Consider the following 22,118-nt stretch of genomic DNA (forward strand, 5'->3'; position numbering starts at 1 on the left):
AATTTAAATAAAAGCCCACCACTACTATCAAACAAAGCCATCGGTCACAATTTTCTGCTGCATCAGCTTCAGCCAAAAGTGAGATGGAAAAGCACCACAAGCACAACTTTTCAATTTGGGAAGATGCTTTAATATACATCTCAAGATACAAATGTTAACGATGACAATGTCTTTTAGTTTTGAAAGTCACATCAACCAAGAGTTTAAACTGCATTAGCACAATCATTAAAGGTAATTAAAGATCCCGCAGGCAATCAAAGCCTATTAGTGCTTTTCGCAACCTTTCACCCAGCGTTCCATCTTACGGCCATTACAGTAACTTTCCCAGGTGTCCCTGCAAACACAAAGATCAACATAACCATTATGTCAAAAACACACATGCAGGACAGATCAATGCACTTATATGATGCAATGATAGGCAGAGCTTGAGGCCAAATTTCTAAAGGAACAAGCAAATGTGACAAATAAGCTCTGTCAGTTGTGCCCAAGGATGTTTGCAATGAATACTTGCCATGCTTTCAGTCCTTCGGCTTTCACAATGAGCTTTGCACAGTCAACTGAAGGTTTCAGTTCATCCTTAAGCAAATCTAGCAGATGGGGAACATTTATATGCAAAATGTTATAGCAAAGATTTAAAACATGGATACATTGGTGTCAAAATGAATGCAAGTTTATTAAACTTCACTAATTTAAAGCTGCTATGTTTGGAAATGATCTTTTAGTAAGCAGTGCTTTATGCATCACTACACTATTGATAAAGGACAATCTTTGCCTGCAAAATCTCATCAATAGTGTAGTGATTTATAAAGCACAGCTCACGCAGAAGTCACTTTCAAACCAAACAGCTTTGTGTTGGTCAAAGCGAGAAATCCCATGTGACTTCTCTCGAAATTCCTATTGAAAAGACTGGATTTCATCGTTGAAAAACAGTAAATGTGACCGTCCCTTAAAACCTCAAGCTATATTTAAAGATTAACAATATTTAATACAAGAAGAACATCTTTTCTTTTCCCCCAAATAAATTCTAAAGTTAAAATTACAATTTTTAATTCCCTATTTAAACTTCCAGACCCTACTGTATGTTTTACAAAATTATAAGTAATCTACTTCTGATTGTATTCAATATGTTTTAGGTATTATGGAATCCATTTAAAGAAAATAAAAGTACCTGTACAGGGAATGTTGCACTGGTTCTTTCCACCCGGAGTGCCATCATCACACCATTTGAAACTGTTTATCTGGAAGATTCCATAGTCTTTCCCGGTATCAGCCGTACGCACTCTGTGGGTCTTAAATCGGCTTTCCCAGTAGGCTGTGCACACATCTGTTGAAATCAAGTAACCAAAGTAATTCAATATATTATGAAGTAAAACAATATATATATATATATATATATATATATATATATATATATATATATATATATATATATATATATATATATATATATATATATATATATATATATATATATATATATATATATATATATATATATATATATATATATATATATATATATATACACACACTAAAGTAATACAAAATACTATAGCAGGTTTTTCAATAGCTGAAAATCCTCAGTAAACATCTAATGCAATCAGAGGTGCCAAACATTGCAGGTCAGCGATAATGCAAATAAGAAACAAGTACCCACAATTGCCAATAGAGAATCCCTCAAAGCCATCAAGTCCCTCTTCCTTGAAGATACGGACAACTTCACAACGCCCCAGCGTGCGGCTCTCACAGGAGGACAGCCACATAAGACACAAGACCGCAATAGCCACCCTCATATCTGCAATGCTGCTCACAAATTCACTGTCAAAATCTGCTATCTGAAGAGGAGTTCAGATGGAGGGTGGAAGCTGTTGAGTGGGATTATTTATAGGTGAAAGGAGCGGTGTGTCGCAACCAATTTTTCACAAGTGCATGTAGTGTGCAGTTGCTGCTGAGGCAATAACTGACTTTTGGAGGTTCTATTTTTACTTCTAGAACCAAAAATGACTTTTTTCTTTAATCTCTCCTCATAAAATTGCACTGGATGCCAATTGCTGCTCGCATCAAATTCAAGGCACTGATGTTTGCCACAGAACAACCACAGGCTCTGAGTCTGCAACCTTATACCTAAACTCACTACTTCAGACCTATGTGCCCTCCAGAAGCTTGCGTTCTGCAAGTGAACGGTGCCTTGTGGTGCCATAGAGGCACAAAATAACCTTTACCTTGACTTTCCCAAGCTGGTGGAATGACCTGCCTAACTCAACCCGAGCTGATTTTCATGAAATGGCTAAAGATGCATCTTTTTCGTCAACACTTGACCCATTAACACTAAGGCTGGCTACACACTGCAAGCGTGGCGTGAGCGTCTCAGCTGGGTGGCGTGTCCGTTTTTATTTTGGCTCTCATGTTAACAGGTTAGAGCGTGCACACTGCCTGCGTGAGACGCCCGAGCCGCGCGGAAAACGTGTGCATGCTAGAAATAGAACCGACGCCCATTTTTCACGCGACACGCAAGCGTATTGGAAGCGTTTCCAGGCAAAATAGAATAGGAAAATATTTTTATATGTCATTTTAACACGAATGCATATTAATAAGTGACATTTTGACGTTTGAAAGTCTCTAGGTTGACATAAATGCAGATATAATTGTAATTCTTAAAAATATATATTATAGATTTTCAAATATTGCACCTGTCAATACAGAACAAAATATTTTGTAGCCTATTTGGCCGTCAATACTGCAGAGTGCCGACGTTGTCTTTGCTGTATCAGTAGGCTATATATTTATATAAATATTTATTTATATATTTTATGTTTAACATGAAGTATAGGCCTTAAACTACGTCACCTAGCAGCAGCAGCGCCGCGTCAGACACGCTTCTGGTGTGCAAAGACACAGAAAACGCCACGCAGCCGCCACGCAACAGAAACGCCACGCTTGCAGTGTGTCGCCGGCCTAACACTTACTAATCTATATACTCACCTAAAGGATTATTAGGAACACCTGTTCAATTTCTCATTAATGCAATTATCTAATCAACCAATCGCATGGCAGTTGCTTCAATGCATTTAGGGGTGTGGTCCTGGTCAAGACAATCTCCTGAACTCCAAACTGAATGTCAGAATGGGAAAGAAAGGTGATTTAAGCAATTTTGAGCGTGGCATGGTTGTTGGTGCCAGACGGGCCGGTCTGAGTATTTCTCAATCTGCTCAGTTACTGGGATTTTCACGCACAACCATTTCTAGGGTTTACAAAGAATGGTGTGAAAAGGGAAAAACATCCAGTATGTGGCAGTCCTGTGGACGAAAATGCCTTGTTGATGCTAGAGGTCAGAGGAGAATGGGCCGACTGATTCAAGCTGATAGAAGAGCAACTTTGACTGAAATAACCACTCGTTACAACCGAGGTATGCAGCAAAGCATTTGTGAAGCCACAACACGCACAACCTTGAGGCGGATGGGCTACAACAGCAGAAGACCCCACCGGGTACCACTCATCTCTACTACAAATAGGAAAAAGAGGCTACAATTTGCACGAGCTCACCAAAATTGGACAGTTGAAGACTGGAAAAATGTTGCCTGGTCTGATGAGTCTCGGTTTCTGTTGAGACATTCAGATGGTAGAGTCAGAATTTGGCTTATACAGAATGAGAACATGGATCCATCATGCCTTGTTACCACTGTGCAGGCTGGTGGTGGTGGTGTAATGGTGTGTGGGATGTTTTCTTGGCACACTTTAGGCCCCTTAGTGCCAATTGGGCATCGTTTAAATGCCACGGGCTACCTGAGCATTGTTTCTGACCATGTCCATCCCTTTATGACCACCAGGCATGTACCCATCCTCTGATGGCTACTTCCAGCAGGATAATGCACCATGTCACAAAGCTCGACTCATTTCAAATTGGTTTCTTGAACATGACAATGAGTTCACTGTACTAAAATGGCCCCCACAGTCACCAGATCTCAACCCAATAGAGCATCTTTGGGATGTGGTGGAACGGGAGCTTCGTGCCCTGGATGTGCATCCCACAAATCTCCATCAACTGCAAGATGCTATCCTATCAATATGGGCCAACATTTCTAAAGAATGCTTTCAGCACCTTGTTGAATCAATGCCACGTAGAATTAAGGCAGTTCTGAAGGCGAAAGGAGGTCAAACACAGTATTAGTATGGTGTTCCTAATAATCCTTTAGGTGAGTGTATATCTATTGCTACATGTACTGTGCTAGAGTAACTGGGACTAGTCACAGCACTTGCATATTGTTGGCTTGATTGCTTCTGTTGTTCTCCTCATTTGTAAGTCGCTTTGGATAAAAGCGTCTGCCAAATGATTAAATGTAAATGTGATGCAGTGGAACTGGAAACTATTTAGATTAAGACAGCAGTAGACATAATAAGATGAAATACTCAATACAGGGGAAACCTCCAGTAGTCATGATGTAGTACTAGCATACTAACAAAAGCAGCATTTAAGAATATAAATAAAAACCACATCAAATATATATTGCGTTTTTGGATTTTATTCAGGACTTTTCTATACAGGTTAATCCATACAACAAATCTAAAACCTAATGCTAAACTACGCTCTTGGTGAAACAACTGTCAACTGTCAGCGCACAAAAGGAAAGATATGGAGACAGTTACAATGTGGAAAACTGTTGTGAAAAAAAACAGCACCTTAATGCAATCTAATGTGCAATTAACTGACAATAACTGCAAAGGAAATGGACACGAGGAGAATGTGTCAACAAACAGCTCAAACGGCCACTGTGCATAACCTCAAACAGCCCTTAGAAGGAAAGACCTGCTGTTGCGTCTTATTATTTATCATATTGCTGGTGTGATTTTCATGTGCATATTGTACTGCATTGTAAAACACTGACATAAGAGTATCAAAAGTGTCAAAAATATAATTGTTTTATAAAAGATCAACTCTGATCTGACATCAGCTGAAAGAAAGCATCCAATAAAATTAAGTGAAAACAGCCCTATTTGAACCACATTTTCGAAGGAATCGTGAAACTCAAGTTAACATTAAACAATGTAAACTGCCATGTTTGTGTGCTTATGTGTGAACTTAAATATGTGATTTAATTAAGTGGCAGAAAAAGCTACAAATATTATTGCGATAAATTAATAAAACATTATTAAATTATTATATTATCAAAATAAATAATATATTACAAAAATAGAAAAATATAAAGAAATAAAAGAAAGTAATAATTTAAATATATTTAAAATAACCCCCACAATTCACTACAGTATTTCAAAGTCTGTTTGTGTTCCACCTGTCACTTATTTAACATTTTATTTAGTATATTCTGTCCAAAACTATATGAAACATTAATAAACTGTGCTTTAGGGAACCTAATGTATGATGTGAAATTAATAACTAATAATAAGGTTTTTTTTTAACTTAACGTTTAGTCAGCAAAAATAATGAATAAATGATACCAATAATTGGATGTACTGTAAGAGCAAGAGGTCTCATCTTATTGACTGAACAGCGGCCCCTGCAGGAGGACAGTGGAAGGGGCGTCAAACTTCACAGCTTGTCCCTTATTCAAAACCAGCACCCTGAAGGAGTAACAACATATCAGAAATGCCTTACTTGAATACTTGACATTTATTGACAGGATGAGTCACAGGTTAAAAAAAAGGATCGTATCTCCTGACCTGTCAGTGTGCATGACATTGAGCGGGTTCTGAGTGAGCCACAGTACGGTGCAGTCTTTAAACTCTGTGTGGATCAACTGTCGGACCAGGTCCTCTGTTTCTATGTCCACGCAAGGAAGAGCCTCTTCCACAAGCAGGATTTTGACTCTTGCGAGCAGGGCTCTGGCCAAACACAGCAGCCTCCTCTGGCCAAAGCTTACATAACACAAAAACAGAAATATTTAACCCATAACAACCACTTGTTTGTTGTGACAGTACATAAAGGTTGCCATAGAGAAAACTATATTGTTTGATGAAGCAATAAAGCAGAGCCACGGTCCAGATCTGGACTCATGATTGGTTCCAGCCAAACCGTGAATCTTTTCTCACTGCCGTTTGTTCCACACAGGCTTTATTATTTCTTACGTTTACAAAATATTATGGTAGCCAACTCAAAGGCTTAGTTAAAATGATTATTTCAGAAATTGTATACAAGATGCAAGTTATGATTATGAACAATTGGACCTCTGGTAATGAATTCAAAAACTTTGCAATTCGCAACAGTTATTCCTGCATCAACCATTTATATAACTGCATTAAAGGGATAGTTCACCCAAAAATGAAAATTAGCCCATAATTTACTCACCCTCAAGTCATCCTAGGTGTATATGACATTCTTCTTTCAGACGAATAAAATCTGAGTTGTATTACAAAAGTCCAGGCTAATCCAAGTTTTTGAAGTCCATAAAAAGTGCATCTGCCCATCAAATAACGCGCTCCACGCGGCTCCGGGGTGTTCATAAAAGCCTTCTGAAGCGAATCGATGCGTTTGTGTAAGAAAAATATTCATATTTAAAACTTTATCAAGTAAACTTTCGGCCGACCGCCTTCCCTGTTCAATTTATGGAAAAATTGTTGAAAGTTCCCCTACCGATCGAAAGACTAACGCGACCAGGTACGATCGTCATGACGTCACGTACGCATCTTGAGTTTCACTTTCAACATTCAACACTTTTCCACGGAAGGCGGTCGGCCGAAAGTTTACTTGATAAAGTTTTAAATAAGAATATTTTTCTTACACAAACGCGTCAATTCGCTTCAGAAGGCCTTTATTAACACCCCGGAGCCGCGTGGAGCACGTTATTTGACGGAGAGATGCACTTTTTATGGACTTCAAAAACAGAGAAACTATGAATCCAATTCTAATGCTTGGATTAGCCTGGACCTTTGTAATATAACTCCGATTTTAATCGTCTGAAAGAAGAATGTCATAAACACCTAGGATGACTTGAGAGAGAGTAAATGATGGGCTAATTTTCATTTTTGGGTGAACTATCCCTTTAAGATCAACTATATTTTGGTATGATGTTATACTCTGAATATTACATAAACATGTCAAATTGGCCTGAGGCATCCACAGATTTTCCATGATTCCCACACACCTGTAAGCGAGGGCCGTTCTTTGAACAGGGTGTAGCAGCTGAGCAGGCAATTGTCGAACATGCTCCCTGAGATGGCAGAGCTCCAAAGCCAGCCACACCTGCGCGTCAGTATGCTGAGCGAACGGGTCCAGGTTTGCCCTCAGGGGACCCGAGAACAGTACAGGAACCTGTAACACATGGGACACCATAACTCATTACAGAACACAATAACTGAATAATGCTTGTTACTGGTGGAGCCTGGGTAAAGCAAGTTTTGCATACAATATTAGACAGCATTCCTTCAACCACACCCAGTAAAATAGTTACCTGTCAACACTCCTTCCCCTCCAGACTTTGATTGATTTTGATCTGGCAGGATTAAGCTAGTTTGATCTCACTCTCTTATATGCACTACAAATAGAATATTGTTCGTCTGACCTGAGAAATGATTTGCAGACGGCTACGAAGGTCATGCAGACTCATGCGGGCAATGTTTACATCGTCAATCAGCACAGTACCGCTCCTGGCCTCCACTGCCCGGAACAGACAGCTAACCAAGCCATCTGCGTCTGCTTTCCCCCTGCTTACAACTCCAATCTGTGTACACACACAAACACACCAAAATCATCCTGAGATTTAAATTAGGGCTCGATGCCACTTTCTCATGTCAGGTACAAATATCGATACCGCAACCGTGGGTATCTGACGACACTGACGCCAACCGTTTTTTTTTCTTGATCAGCTTATAATATCTATATCTAACTAATTACACATTACTACATTATAAGTAAAGAGAAACATATGCACACACACATATACATACATATTTAAACAAAGAGAGAAAAGAGAAGATATATTGATATACACTGCAAGTATTGCATCTGTCTTACAGTTTACTGAGCCTATTTTTGTTTGAAATTCCAGTTACTGTGTGAATGTCCTCTACTCTAGTCCTCTTATCTGATAGCGAGTACCATACCATTCAGATTCACTAATAAACTCCAGCTACGTGACACACTGTTTGAAGATGAAATATGACTGACAGCTCGCAGAGGAGGGAAGAATTTCCAACTAAGCTGAACTAATCAATTTGGACCGATAACCCGCAAAAAAGGTCTGTATAGGACCAATACCGATATTGAGTATTGCTGCATCCCTAGTTTAAATACTTGTATGTTCAACATGCAAATAAAATAAATATATTTAAATAAATGATCAGCTAATCTTAAATTCAATTAATACATTATCTTATAGAAATGTAAATAATGACAATAAATTATTATAATAATTATTAATAAAAAATGAATAATACATGATTTATTACGAAAGAGTACCTTTTCGCCTTTTAAAATGGTGAGATGAATTCCTCTAAGAGCTGGCGTGCAGATAGAGGAGGCTTCAGACTCATAGTTCCTGAACTTCACCTCTCCATGCCGGGGCCAGTCAAAGGGTGGTCTGTGCGTGACTGTCCATGCTGCCTGGGGTAAAAGGGGTTATTTGGTTAAATTCATTTCCACGCAGAAGATATGACATCCAATGACACTAAGAAGTGAGTGTCATCCTCTTGGGAATTTAGTACACAATGAATTTGACCATGTTGGATTATGTGTAAGGTGTGACTGGGCAAGCACAATGGAAGGAGTTTTGAGGTGCTAAATAAGCATTATGTTACTCTGTACCTCCTTTTCAACTTTGGCAAATTCACAAAATCTTTGCATGCTCAGCATGTCAATGTTGATATCAGAGGCGGCCTGAGGGTACTGGCGAAGAGCTTCTTTAATCTGTAACAAAATCGTTTCGTAATTATTATTAATTATTCAAACTCCGGGTATACCAGTACAGATAAACTTACATTGAAGGCACAGAACAAAGCCAGAGCCACGAGCCCGGAGTCAGGTTGAGTCTCAAGCAGAATCAGACTGACCAGGAACAGCACAATCCCCGCAACACCATCAAACCGCAACGCTGCCCAACTGCACACCGAAATATTGCTTTTGGTTATAAACCAATCACATTAATCAAAGCTGCTGTATATGATGCAATAAATGTGACATGATTATTTGACACGTTTAGTAGAGTATATTTATATTTAAAACAAATATATGTAAAATAATATTTTATTGGCTTCAAAATACAACATAGTCAGTTGCAAAAGCTAATATATCAGTCACAGATGCATATTACACTCAAATGGCGCCCCCTAGTGAACTGTAGTTCTATTTTATTTTTTCAGATGGCAGGCCAAAACTAAAATTGCAGAGCACCTAAAACATAAATCTCTTTCTGTCCACAAACGAACACACACATATAAAAATGTATTATCAGTTTATAGACTTTTACAACTAATAATAATAAAGACCGTAAGAAAAAAGTTGCAAAAGATAATATATCAGCATTAGCAGCACCAGTTATGTTATTGAAGTGGGACAATAGAAATTAAATATAAAAATTATAATATTAATATTACGCGCGCACACACACACACATATTTTTATATATATATATATATATATATATATATATATATATATATATATATATATATATATATATATATATATATATATATATATATATATATATATATATATATATATATATATATATATATATATATATATATGTTATAAAATTAATATTAAACAATCGGTTATTTCATTGTTGATTAATTAGTTGATTTAATTCAATGTTCAATGGTTTGATTCAATGTGCTTTTTGTCAATTATAATTATGTTAAATCAGCTAATTTTTAACTTGCAGACCTTTCAAAATCCTTCACAAACCACTAGCATAAACAAAATGTATGTAAAAAAATTTTTTTTTCACCTTTCGGAGGTGATTTTGTTGTACTTGACCAGCAGGTTTTGATGTAAGGCTTGGAGGCAGTGCGTCAGACACACCTCCCTGTGTTTTGGCCTAGAAAGTGGAGCTTCAACACAATGCGTCACACACTCCAGAGAAGTAACCGAAACAACAGAGTTTGCCTCCATGTGTCTGATTCGTATGTGAGCTGAAGAAAAATGAGACTGAAAGACGTGGGAGGGGAAAAATAATACAAAGACCATTTGTAAACAGTGCTTGATTTGCTTATGTACAAACCTTCAAGTCAAACATTCATGGGAAATTGACGTACCTGAATACGGAGGAAGAGCATTATCAGCGGGCACACAGCTAGGCTGAAAACTGGCATGATAAAGCTGATCAAAGTGATGGTGCTCAATATGTCCAAAAGACTCCTCAACCAGCTGTACAAATGTTTGGGCAGCTCTTCATCAATCACTTGCATATCCTGAGCCAACATGAGAACACATATATGGGGTTGTTGAAACGGGATAAAATCTGATCGTCTGTTATATAATATAATATAATATTATATATACTTCCCCAAGGGCACAACATTGATGACCTGCTTCTTGTGGCAATCAATATTTTCATTTCATATGCTTTGACCTCTGCTCCTCACCGGCCTCTGGAGGATGACACTCACCTGAGTGAATGCTTGCAGTAACCATCTGTCGTCTATCTTCTGGGAATGTACAGGCAGGTGAAGAACATCTGACAGAAGCTCAGAGTGTAGCGTACGAGACGCCCTGAGAGAACCACAGGTCAGACAGTAGGCGGCAAAGCACACGAGCAAGGCTGCAATACAAAAGCACATAAATAAGCGAAGAAAAAACACAAACTCTATGAAACTACAGGTTGACAATAACCTTGCAGGAGTCCGAGCAGTGCGTACGCAGACAGTCGCGAGTTTCTGAGCTCTGTCCACCCCTCCAGGCCTTGAACTTCTTTAGCTTCACCCGTCCACACGCTCAGGACGGCATCCTGCGCTAAACTAACAGCACACACAGACAGGTAGACCAGCGAGGTAACTGACACCCAGTGCCAGCCGAAAGCCCTCAAATACAGCCCGCGGGCCTCTCCACTGCCCTGAAATTACAAAAACACATCACTACACAATATTCACAGCAAAAAGAACCTCTTTAGGTAGAGGGATAGTTCACTCAACAAAAAAAAAGTCATTTTTACAGAGAATCTTGCTTTTATTTTATGGCAAGATTGCTATAAAACTGCTATAAAAATTATGTTAATAGACATTAGAAGACATAAGAGTGGGTAAATGATGTGAAACAACAAGTGAAAGCATTTTCATTTTGTATGAACTAATCCCTATAACTTATAATTTAAATAAATACAAATAATAAATAAAAATTACTATTTAAAATGATAATTTTTGGTACATACTTTTTGGAATAGATAGTATTCTTGTTTCTCATCCGAATTACTGGGCTTATCTTTACACCTGTAAAAATCAAAACATCAAGAATATTTATACAATGTATTTAGTGCAAGTATGCATTCATTGCATGCATGAACACAACAAAACCACAGGCTGGGTGGAGAAACAGGGTGTAGCTTGTTGATGAGGATACCACAAGAAGCTTATTAATGTGGGATAAAAAGGGAATGTTGGCGGCCCTGTTCAGTCAGTCATGGTTTTCTTTCCCATGACATTTTATCAGGCCCCATCATCCTGTGACCAGCAATCCCTGTCTGTGATTCTGTGAATATCATCCTTTCTTAACCTGCACTAACCCTCACGACTAAACAACACAAGGCCAATCTAATGCAGAGAACACAGTGTAAGAAAAGCCTGATAAATTCTCTCAGGGGGATCAGAAAGATATTAAAATAAGAAGTACTGCTAATGCTCTTAAATGCATTGATGTTTGTCTTGGATTAAAGCAATTTTAATATATTAATGCTGGATAAGTACTGGACAATGAAGACCTACAGGTCAGGTCACGCACTGTGCTTTGACTCAGATTTTGGACTCTGCCAAATCAAATGGCAGTGGATAACGTAACATGCACACAAACATCATGCTGGAGACATAAAATAAAAAATCTAAAATGTGGGGTCAGTACTATTATTTTTAAATGAATTTATATTAAGAAATTAATACTTTCATTCTGCAAGGATGCATTAAATTGATACAAAAAAAATTACAGTAAACACATTTATAATGTTATAAAAGGCTTCCATTTCAAATAAATTCTGCTTTATTCATCAAAGAATCCGGAAAATTGGAAAAATAAAAATTTAACATTTAAATAGAAAATTACTATGGTTTCCACAAAGACATTAAGCAGAATAACAGTTTTCAACATTGATAATAATAATAATAAATGTTTCTTAAGCATCAAAAATGCATATTTGAATGATTTCTGAAGGATCATGTGACACTGAAGACTGGAGTAATTAGGCTGAAAATTCACAGGAATGTATATCATAATATTACTGTACTTACAGTAAACTTCTTTTTAAATGAGAACATTCAATAGAATAATTTTACATCATAAAATACAAATAAAAATCTACCAACTCACCCATCACATGGCTGCTGAGAGCTTTCAGGTGAAATGTCTTCTGTAGCACCTGAGAAGGTCACACTTTATAGTTTTAACAATGACAAAAATGTCCACTTATAATAATAAAACTAGTTTCTTTGTGCATCTGCGGCTACTATTTTGTGACTTTACCTTTTGTAGTAACTAACTGAGAGGTGCCCAGGTCCTCTGTGAGAAAGAGTTTCTCCAGATGGCAAAAAGACTGCTGTGCCTTATTTATTAGAACAAAAATATGAAATCTAAAGTTTTAGAATTTGATTGAGATCTTCAATGAAAGGTTTTGATGTTGTCACATGCATGCTACCTGCTTGAGAACACACAAGAGCCCAGGGAGCTCCAGCAGAGGTGGGCGGAGCAATCTGAAGAAACAGAGGGACGTAAAGACCTGAGACGGTGTGAGAACATTCCCATCATCCACCAGGACAAACACACCAAGACTAGAGAAACCAACCTATATGGAAGGACAAAGAGTATGGGAAATATAGGTCAAGGGAGACAACACAGAGCAGAACTCTGGACTATGTCAGAGGTTTCTACTGATGTAAGAGAGGCAAGATGCGGGACCTCAATGTTCTGACCTCAGGTTGTAATCTATGATAGAGTTTTAATCGATGATTTGAGTTTTAATCTCAGAGCTCTGTGGATTTGTTTACTTAGTAAGCCCCTGTGCATCTGGAGAAGAGAGATGAGGTAATTTGAAGTCAAAGTCACAGAGAGGGTAGTTTAGCAGTAGTAAAAGTGAAAACCAGATTTTTAGGTAGGATGTTGAATATCTACACAAACCAGCAAGGCTTCTTGACTATATTAGTTGGCAAGACAAATAGCAGAACCAGAAAATAAACATGTTGGTCAGTCTAGCAAAAAAAAACACCCTGGGAATTAATCTCCAGAATATCAAGCACTCACCAGGAAAGGCATACAGATAGAGTCGAGCATAGAGAAGGCTGTCAGAAATCCCAGAATTCTTAGCATCTCCAGCTCCCTGGCCCGTGACTCTGTAATTCTCTGATGGAACCAAGACTCCCATGTGAGAAACTTCAGCGCCTATACAAAGGCAGATTAAAATCGGCATGAAATTAAAATTCACCCTATTTTTTAAATACACATTATTGTGAACAATTCATCCATGCATACGTTTCATTTTTTACCTTTTTTAACCTTGTAATTCTAATTCTAAATTCTAAAAAAACAAGGCGAAACGGCATGCATTATTTAGTCCCCTTATGCTGCGTTCACACCAAACGCAAATAAAGCATCAAAATCGTGTCTACCGTGTCTAGTTGGACGCTTGAACATTTTAAATCCATTCGTATAAATTGAGCGTTTGAAGCAAAATAGATGCGCGTACAAGGCGCTCCAGGAGAAATATGTCATAAAACAACACTCTGCTTCTTTTCATTTTCATTAAAAATATATATTAATCATTAATAGCCTCACAAATGTGGTCCAGGCAACTCCTACATTATCTTCATTGCATGTATATTTAAATATCCTTAAAAAATATAAAGTTATGAAACTTATCTTTGCCCTCAGTCAAAACGATTTGGCAGACAACAAATTATAGATTCATGACACCAAAGATCGCCTGTTAGATCCACCCAAGACGAACCACAACAGGACATCAGAGCCAGAGGCAAACATCAGAAGGACTAGCCGAGGAAAGGCTGCTCTCGCCGGGGTTAATGAGCGCTGTGTGCCCGGTGATCGCCTGGATCTCACAACTCCACAAACACAAGATAATTTTTTTTTTTAAATAGGCGCTCTCTTTATAAATAAACCACAGATTTGAGCTTTAAACAACTACATTCCCACCTGAAAAAGTCTTAAAACCTCATTTTGTGACACAATAGAAGTATTTTAAAATTATGCAGGGTTTCTCATCACTTCACTTTACCACGTGACAGCAGCAAGCAGGCTCCTGATTGGTTAACGCAGCGCGAATTGACACCAAAGTTCAAAGTCAGGCGCGAATTCGCTTCAAACACGTGAATGCACAAAAAGCACCACTCGCGTGTAACGCGCGTATCACGCAAGACGTCCAATTTGCGTCATTTGCGTGAACTGGACGCACGAATGAGGCGGAATCGTGTCCATCACGCCGCGCGAAACATGTCTATCGCGCTGCAGGAGCTCCAGACGCGCGTCAACGTGACTTTCCATTGACTTAACGTTGAAATCGCTCGCTCCTGACGCTCTATTCGCATTTGGTGTGAACGTAGCATTAAAAGTGCACTGTGTAAAGCTTAGCGGCATCTAGTGGTGAGGTTGCGAATTGCAGCCGCCCACCGCTCACCCCTCCCTTTCAAAACGTATAGATAAGCTAAGGTGGCCGACACAGGACAAAGAGGTCATCGTCTGAGGCAGCAGAGAGTAGTTAGCACTCTGTAGAGCAGTTTGTCCGTTTAGTGCTACTGTAGAAACATGGCGGCGCAAAATGGTGACTTCACTGTAAGGGGACCTGCGGTTTATGTATGTAGATATAAATGGCTCATTCTAAGGTAATAAAATAACATTGTTCATTATGTAAGGTCTTATACACCACTGAAAACATAGTTATGTATATTAAATTGCATTTCTGTCAATAGATCCTCATAAATATTACACACTGCACCTTTAAACCCTTACTTAAACCCTTGACTGCAAGTTCGCATTCAGATCAACAACAGATGAACTGAACCGAGTCCCCTACATTTTTTTTTTCACTCAGCTGTACATCACAATACACAAGAAAAGATCTGTTGCAACTTTTGTTTCATTGCATCTTAAAACAGAGCAGTTACAAAACTAGTGAAATACAGAAAGAGGCAGTTCCATGCCAGATTAGTTTTCTTCAGTGTCTAATCAAAAACTTTGCATTTATGTGATATCTTGTTTTAGCTAAATCAAAAGCTAACACTATGCAAAGCTAGTAGGCTCAGCTGCTAGCCTGCTAACTGAAAATACAAAGAAATGGGATTGTTTAATTTGACACTTTTTAGCTTCTGTAATATATTATGATGTTATAAAAAAAGGCATTAACGTTTTCATGATTAAAAACAAACACAGTAATGGAATTGTCTATCATTTCTAATCAGGTACACATTTAAACGCTGGACGAGCAATAACTAACCAAAGCACTGACCAAATGCAATCACAAAAATAAAACCATTACTGACATACATCTGCTGTCAAACACATTTTAATGTTTATTTAAAGCTGGCGGAAATCGCAATTGTCTTTTCTTCCCTATTGTAATGTATATCTGAGTGAAATGTCTTCACAAACTAGAAAAAAATAAATGTGGGGCAGGAATTGATTGGATTGTTGTCGTTTGCTAATTGCGTTGATCTCATGTGAGTGAGGGGCTGGAGGGGATGGATTATTTTCTCGTTATTAAAAAAAATTCTTAGTAATCTTTTCTCAATATTAAATTCCCCTCCCCCTCGCAGCGACAAGGGGAAATTAATGTTGAGTAAAGATAACGAGGACACATTACTTTTATAAAACAATGATATGCACAGATAAATAATTTATAATAAACACTGCGATATTCCATAATAATAAGAATTGTCCATTTTGATTTCATGGTGACTTTAAAAAGACATTTATGCAAGAACTAAACCTGACCTAGAATCACCGGTGATTGGGATTTAAACTAATTCAAGAGAGGAAGGAATACAAATGACATGATCATGTCTGAGGATTAGGAAAAGAAAGGACCTGGTATTTATGCAACATTTCCGAGATGAGCTCTTCACTCTTTTCCTTGATGATCCGCTGAGTTCTCTGAGGGACAACAAAGATTATAAAACATATCAGCACCAAAACATAGAAGACAGAAATGTACTGAAATGCAATGAACATTCTTCTTGCTTGAGCAGCCTGCACTTACTAACCCGAAGCTGTTTGGCTTTGTGCTCCACTGCGGAGTTGACAGGGATGAGGACTAGTAGTAATGCCACCCCCACCAGCACACCAGGGCCCAATTCTCCCCACAGTAAGCCCAGATAGAGAGCCACTCTCAATGGGCAGGACCAAAGACAGGTCAATGTGACCACCAGCTCTGCTACACATCCAACTTCACCTGATACATCCGACCCCTGAGTCGTGTTGGATTGTCGCTGAGAACTATGGGAAAGAGACAATGTCTTAAATGTATAGGAGGAGGGGGGAAATGGAGTGAACCATGGAGGAAGAAGAGAAACCTTTTAGCATGTGAAAAAGGGGAGATGTACTGCTTACTTTCAGTGTTTTTTTGTTAGGAATCAAAGCACATTAATTGAGCAAATAAGACAGTCAATGACCTTTACCTTCCTGTAGAGGGCACCAGCCAGAACCGCTTGTGCATTGGCTGTAGTTATCCTACTATGTTTCTCAAAGTGATGCTGAGAAACAGCGCAGCAGAAAACTGCTCCCAACACCACCAGAGAATGTGTGTATCCTGCCCAGTCAAACACAGCCTGCCTCTCACAGAACTGGATAACCCATCTGAGTTTAAAAGACATACATAGATAATATATATTTGTTATTTTATTGCACTTTAAAGATATGTATTGTAAATAAAATCTACAGATGCAAATAGATAAAGGCAGTTTTCTCATCTAATGGTCTGAACCAGAAATCTTCACTTCACTAGCACTTAGCCTACATACACCAAACTTTACAGTTCCCTTTCAAACTTTGATGCTGTGTCTTGGTATTGACACTATAGGAACGCCATCAGGATCCAAGAGTAGAGGCAGGTGTTATTAATAATCTGCCTCCTCCGGTGTCCCACACGTTTGTGAGCCTTTTATTCCTTCTAAAACTCATTAAAGTGTCAAGATAATGGAGGATTTTACATCCAGGTAGTATAGTCTGTAGTCAAATTATTCATATGTGGAGAGACTGTGTGAGTAACGATATGTGAGGATGCTCCAGTTGCTCCCTTGCTAGCTATCTCTCCCCTGGCGCTGCATGCCCTTTGAAGACTCCCGACTTGCCAATGGAGTGAGCACATTCAGCCCTCAAGGAAACGCTCTCACTTTGATGAGCCACGGTGAGTGAGCTCCCCTTTCACTTTTTTTTTTTTTTTGTGGTATTAAAATCAGGTGTTTGCATCTCATGGTTCGTCCCCATGCCTGCAAAAGCAGCGTGGCAGCCTCGATCATGGGGTCACAGGTGGGCAGAGTAGAGGCGCGCCTCCTTGTCATTGTAGCATTCTATAGTTTAGCCATTAGCTATGAGTCTTGGAGAAGAGCCTTTACTCAAGTCAGGGTATGAGCTATTCTCCCCTAACCACTCTAGGGTTGTTAGAATGTAGTAAAGTCAATTTATTCTATGCCAAAGACTATAAATATAGAAAGACATATATATAATGCGCAAGATGGCAGAATATGTTCCACCTTCTAAGCAAACGAGCCAATCGCTGATTGATAAAGTCATTGCATCACTACAGCTGCAGTTAGTGGCGCCATTTCCCATAGAAACCTGAGACTCGTGCTTCGAACTGCACATGCGCATTGGCTTGTCTAGCCTGGAAAATACGCTATTTGAGGATAAGAAACAACATTTATGGGACAGTTCATGTCAGATTTTGTTGCTGATTTAAAATGTTATTTAATTGTGAGTTTGCCAAAGAGTTTTTGAGATTTCAGGATTCAAATAGATAGGACTTGTTCTTGGATGCCCGAATTAGCAAATATACAAATATGGCCGCTGAGTGAACAGACTTTCTTTGAAAGGGACTATGGCCACTATATTTGTGCACATTCACAGCCTAGTGAGGCAGGCATTTCCTCAGCATGTCTTAGTGGTTATTGGCTCCCTATAGCATCCATACCAAGACACAGCGATGAAGTTAGCCTTCGAAAGGGAACGTCTCAGGTTACGACTGTAACCACTGCATCTTGTTGCCATACGAGGGTTTGCCTGTGTGTCTCCTTCAGACAAAAGGGCACTCCGTGTGTGACGTCATGGACTGCCATGTGCCTATGATTATAGGCGTTTACACATGTCTCAGACACAGAGCACAGCATTTCCATAGCATCAATACAATGACGCTTCCCCTTCTCAGGGAACCAGAGTTACAGTAACCTGAGACGTTTTACTCCGATCTATATTCTGAAGGTTTTACTGAGGGTTTTGTTGATATCATTTGCCTGATTTTATACATTTACTCCAAAAGCATGGTGACATTTTTTGTCTGTTGAAAGTATTTATATTATTTATTTACAGATACTGTATATACTGTATATTATACCACTATATACATATAGTATATGACAATCATAGTCTTAAGCCCTATTTGGATGGGATTAGTTAACATGGAGAGGTGGGTTAAAGTAATTATTACTAGAGCTTCTCAGTGATTTTAGTCCTGTCCGAATCTGTCATCTCAGTAATCATTACGGACAATGTCAGGAAAGATTACTGCAACTTTTTTTCCTTCTGTAAAAAGGCCTGGAAAAATTACCTCAGGTAATACTAATCTTGAGCGAATAGACCCGCTGTAAATATGTATGTAAATATTCCATCATTTCCTGTTTAAAAGTAGTTTTCCGCGGTTTTTCCAAGTATGGTGGTGCTTGAAAAAGCCTTCAGTTGCGTTCTAGGTGGTGGGACAAGTCTGTGGCAAACCTCAAGTGTTTTCTGCTTACCATTCAGATAAAAAAGAAGGTCGAAAGCACTTGTCAGAGGCACAAAACTTCTTTTATCTTTAGGTAAGTGCCTATTACCAACAGAATCCAAACAGAATTTAAATAATTTAATTAAGAAATCGTTTGACCGGATCTAACTGTTATATATATAGTTTATATATAGATTATATGCATTTTGCGCACGTGACATCAGGAAGCAACTTAATACGCACATCACATGACAGGGAGGGGGGCGTAAATCGAGTTACCCCTCCCACTTCTGCTGGTTTTACTGAGATTTTTTTATCCTGTGCGAATTGGCCATTACAGTTTTTCTCAGTCGCTTTGGTACATTTCTCAGATCAGAATTGAAATTCTCAAAACTACCTGTTCAATTCTCACATCATTGTGTCACTTGTGCACATCAAAAAAGCAGTTTCTCATTTCTTTGAACAAGTTGCAAATGCTTGTGTACATCCATGCAAATGATTATGTACAATTTTCTGCTGTTTCCTACATTATCAGTTGCTTATGTCATGTTGATCAAAATGTATTATAATGGGTCTCTGTTGAATAGTCTTACCCCCCACAACATTTAGGCATTAGTTCATAGCATAAGTCTTTACATGCAAAATGGTTGAACAAGTTGTCATAATATGTCAAGCATATTTCTATACATTTTCGTTAGACGTTCATATTTCTACTTTTGTTTTTCAGTTTTTTTTTCTTTTGTGCTATGCAGTGCTGTCTGTTTCTCTCTGTATCGCAATGACATGGTCTGTCAACAAATTACAGTACAAACAGTAAAAGTGTATGTGAATCTTGTCCAGTCTCTTACAATCAAACTCACACATACACTAAGGTGTAACCAACAAATTACAATAATTGTCATCAAAACTTTAGCCATAGTTTACATCAGAACATCCCTCCAGAGTACACTGTTATATTGACAACATGACTAAGCAATTTGACTGTCTTATCCGTACACAATGATACAAGGACTTGTCATTCTGATGGCACTGACATGTTCATTGACACAGATATTTACTTTTGAGAGATGAACTAAGGATTTTGAGCAAGAGGCTGGCTTTTGCAGGTAATCCATGGTGTTTTGCTATTTGTACGAATTGTTTTGAGAAATGCATTTACTGTTTTGCAAATGTCGAGGATGATTCGATAAATGTACCAAAGCGACTGAGAAAAACTGTAATATTATAGACGTTTAAATTACATTACTCCATCTACCTCTGTAAAACTAATCCCGTCCGAATAAGGCTTTAGTCATACCTGAGTGTCAGAAGACCGAAAACGCCAAAAAGATCAGTCGACAGTCTCAGAAGCACAACTTTGACTAAGGCTGGATGGAATGTCATCCATATCGCATAAAGGAGAGAGTAACCAGCATTGGTTTTCCTGGAGACCAGCAGTAACTCTCTTCCAGAATCCTCTTCTAGGTCTGACCTCTGTATAAATCAAATATTAGCATGATTAGCATTACACCTCATACAAAGCATTTCACAATGAAAACAAATCCAACCGGGAAGGTTGTCCCTGGTCCTTGTGTATTTTTTTAGTTACCTTACTGTAATTCTGTTGTTTTCCCCACTCATGCTCAAACACTGCGCATAGGGTGTGGACAGAGTCCTCATTATACAGCTTGCAAAGGTCAGACAAATGCAGTGGTCCCCTGTGACCCATTACAACCACCCTGAAAATAAAATCTGTTAAAGGTTGCTGTGGTTGACATTATAAAATACCTCCCCTTTATTTTGGTACTGTACATACTCGGTTACACTCTGGTGTAAGGTTAAAAAATGTATCAATATGAAAATATTCAATGTTTAAGACCCCTTTCACTCTTGATGGAAAATTAACTTTTTGGCTTTACTGACTATTCTGACCAAGAGGAACAGTACTTTTATTTAATTAATTTAATTAAATTATATTATTAACCAAATTTCACATTCATAAATGTAAATTTACTAATAAGAAACCAAATTTTCTGATTTTGTCGACTGAAATATGTATATTGACAGTATCAGAGGCTATTTGAATAAGAAAGCTGTAAGAACTTTGAAAGCTTGAGATTGTAATACATTTATTAGATTTTTTTTATCACCATGTATAATATTTGTTTTTCTATCTCTTTTCTTTTCTTCTCTTTGATATTGTTTCTTGATACAAAATTGTATTTTATTGTTCTATGAAAAAAAAATCCCCAGTTATGTGTTCCTAGAATACCTATAAACAGGTTCATACAGATAAGGCTCCCTTTTGTCTGTGAGCAGAAATATCAAAACACAATCTCAGCAAAAACAATAATCTTAGTCAATGGTGAAAGATAATATATGCACTTATTAATTTAAAAGATATACTCGACAGACAGACAGACAGACAGACAGACAGACAGACAGACAGACAGACAGACAGACAGACAGACAGATAGATAGATAGATAGATAGATAGATAGATAGATAGATAGATAGATAGATAGATAGATAGATAGATAGATAGATAGATAGATAGATAGATAGATGGCTACACACAGATATCTAGATCTACTTGTCTGTTCTTATATGAATAAAGAAAACTTAAATAAAGTAAATGTGTACGTTACTACATTCGGTTTTTTTTTTTAAACCAAGAAGTGTCTTGGCAATGGCATATTAATTAATTGTGAAATGTCCAAAATTCTTTGTTACAATAATGTGAACTTTGCTTGCGTCCTCTTGACTCACTATAAAAATAGAGACATTCAGAAAAAAAGCATAATTAAAAGTTGTGCTTACCTCATTTCACTATCGCTGGCGGCGACTGAAAACAATATATTGTCTTGCAGCGTGTAAATGACATCCTGCACGACTGCATCTGCGTCTCATACAGCTAGAACAAAAGCAGCTTAGAGGAAAACACATAAAGTAGCATACATTTTACGTTATTTACGCTTTACCACGATATTCACGTTTTAAATGTCCTCTGACATGTTTTGGGATAATTAAAGCCCGCTTTCTGAGCGGAATTAACCCGCGTCTGGT

General features: G+C 38.0%; 2 protein-coding genes across 2 annotated transcripts; both read right to left on the reverse strand.

Moving 5' to 3' along the window:
* Positions 1-111: 111 nt before the first annotated feature.
* Positions 112-1,837, reverse strand: lyz (lysozyme). Its single transcript, XM_079806087.1, has 4 exons — positions 1,658-1,837; positions 1,169-1,324; positions 512-587; positions 112-334 (listed from the first exon to the last, which is right to left on the reverse strand). The coding sequence occupies exons 1-4, from the start codon at positions 1,791-1,793 to the stop codon at positions 265-267; spliced, it is 438 nt and encodes a 145-aa protein (XP_079662213.1). The 5' UTR covers positions 1,794-1,837; the 3' UTR covers positions 112-264.
* A 3,617-nt stretch (positions 1,838-5,454) lies between these two features.
* abcc13 (ATP-binding cassette, sub-family C (CFTR/MRP), member 13) lies at positions 5,455-21,877 on the reverse strand (the record flags this gene model as incomplete). The annotated part of the gene is made up of 22 exons (XM_079806832.1): positions 5,455-5,577; positions 5,677-5,871; positions 7,098-7,264; positions 7,515-7,673; positions 8,411-8,554; positions 8,756-8,857; positions 8,929-9,049; positions 9,903-10,102; positions 10,210-10,365; positions 10,564-10,715; positions 10,787-11,006; positions 11,322-11,379; positions 12,467-12,515; positions 12,620-12,698; positions 12,792-12,938; positions 13,394-13,531; positions 16,187-16,252; positions 16,363-16,614; positions 16,771-16,954; positions 20,371-20,546; positions 20,662-20,791; positions 21,873-21,877. 22 exons carry the CDS (start codon positions 21,875-21,877, stop codon positions 5,493-5,495), a joined length of 2,985 nt encoding a protein of 994 aa, XP_079662958.1. The 3' UTR covers positions 5,455-5,492.
* Positions 21,878-22,118: the final 241 nt, after the last annotated feature.

Source organism: Gobio gobio (assembly GCF_949357685.1).
Source record: "Gobio gobio genome assembly, chromosome: 23".
In the NCBI taxonomy this organism is placed as follows: Eukaryota; Metazoa; Chordata; class Actinopteri; order Cypriniformes; family Gobionidae; genus Gobio; species Gobio gobio.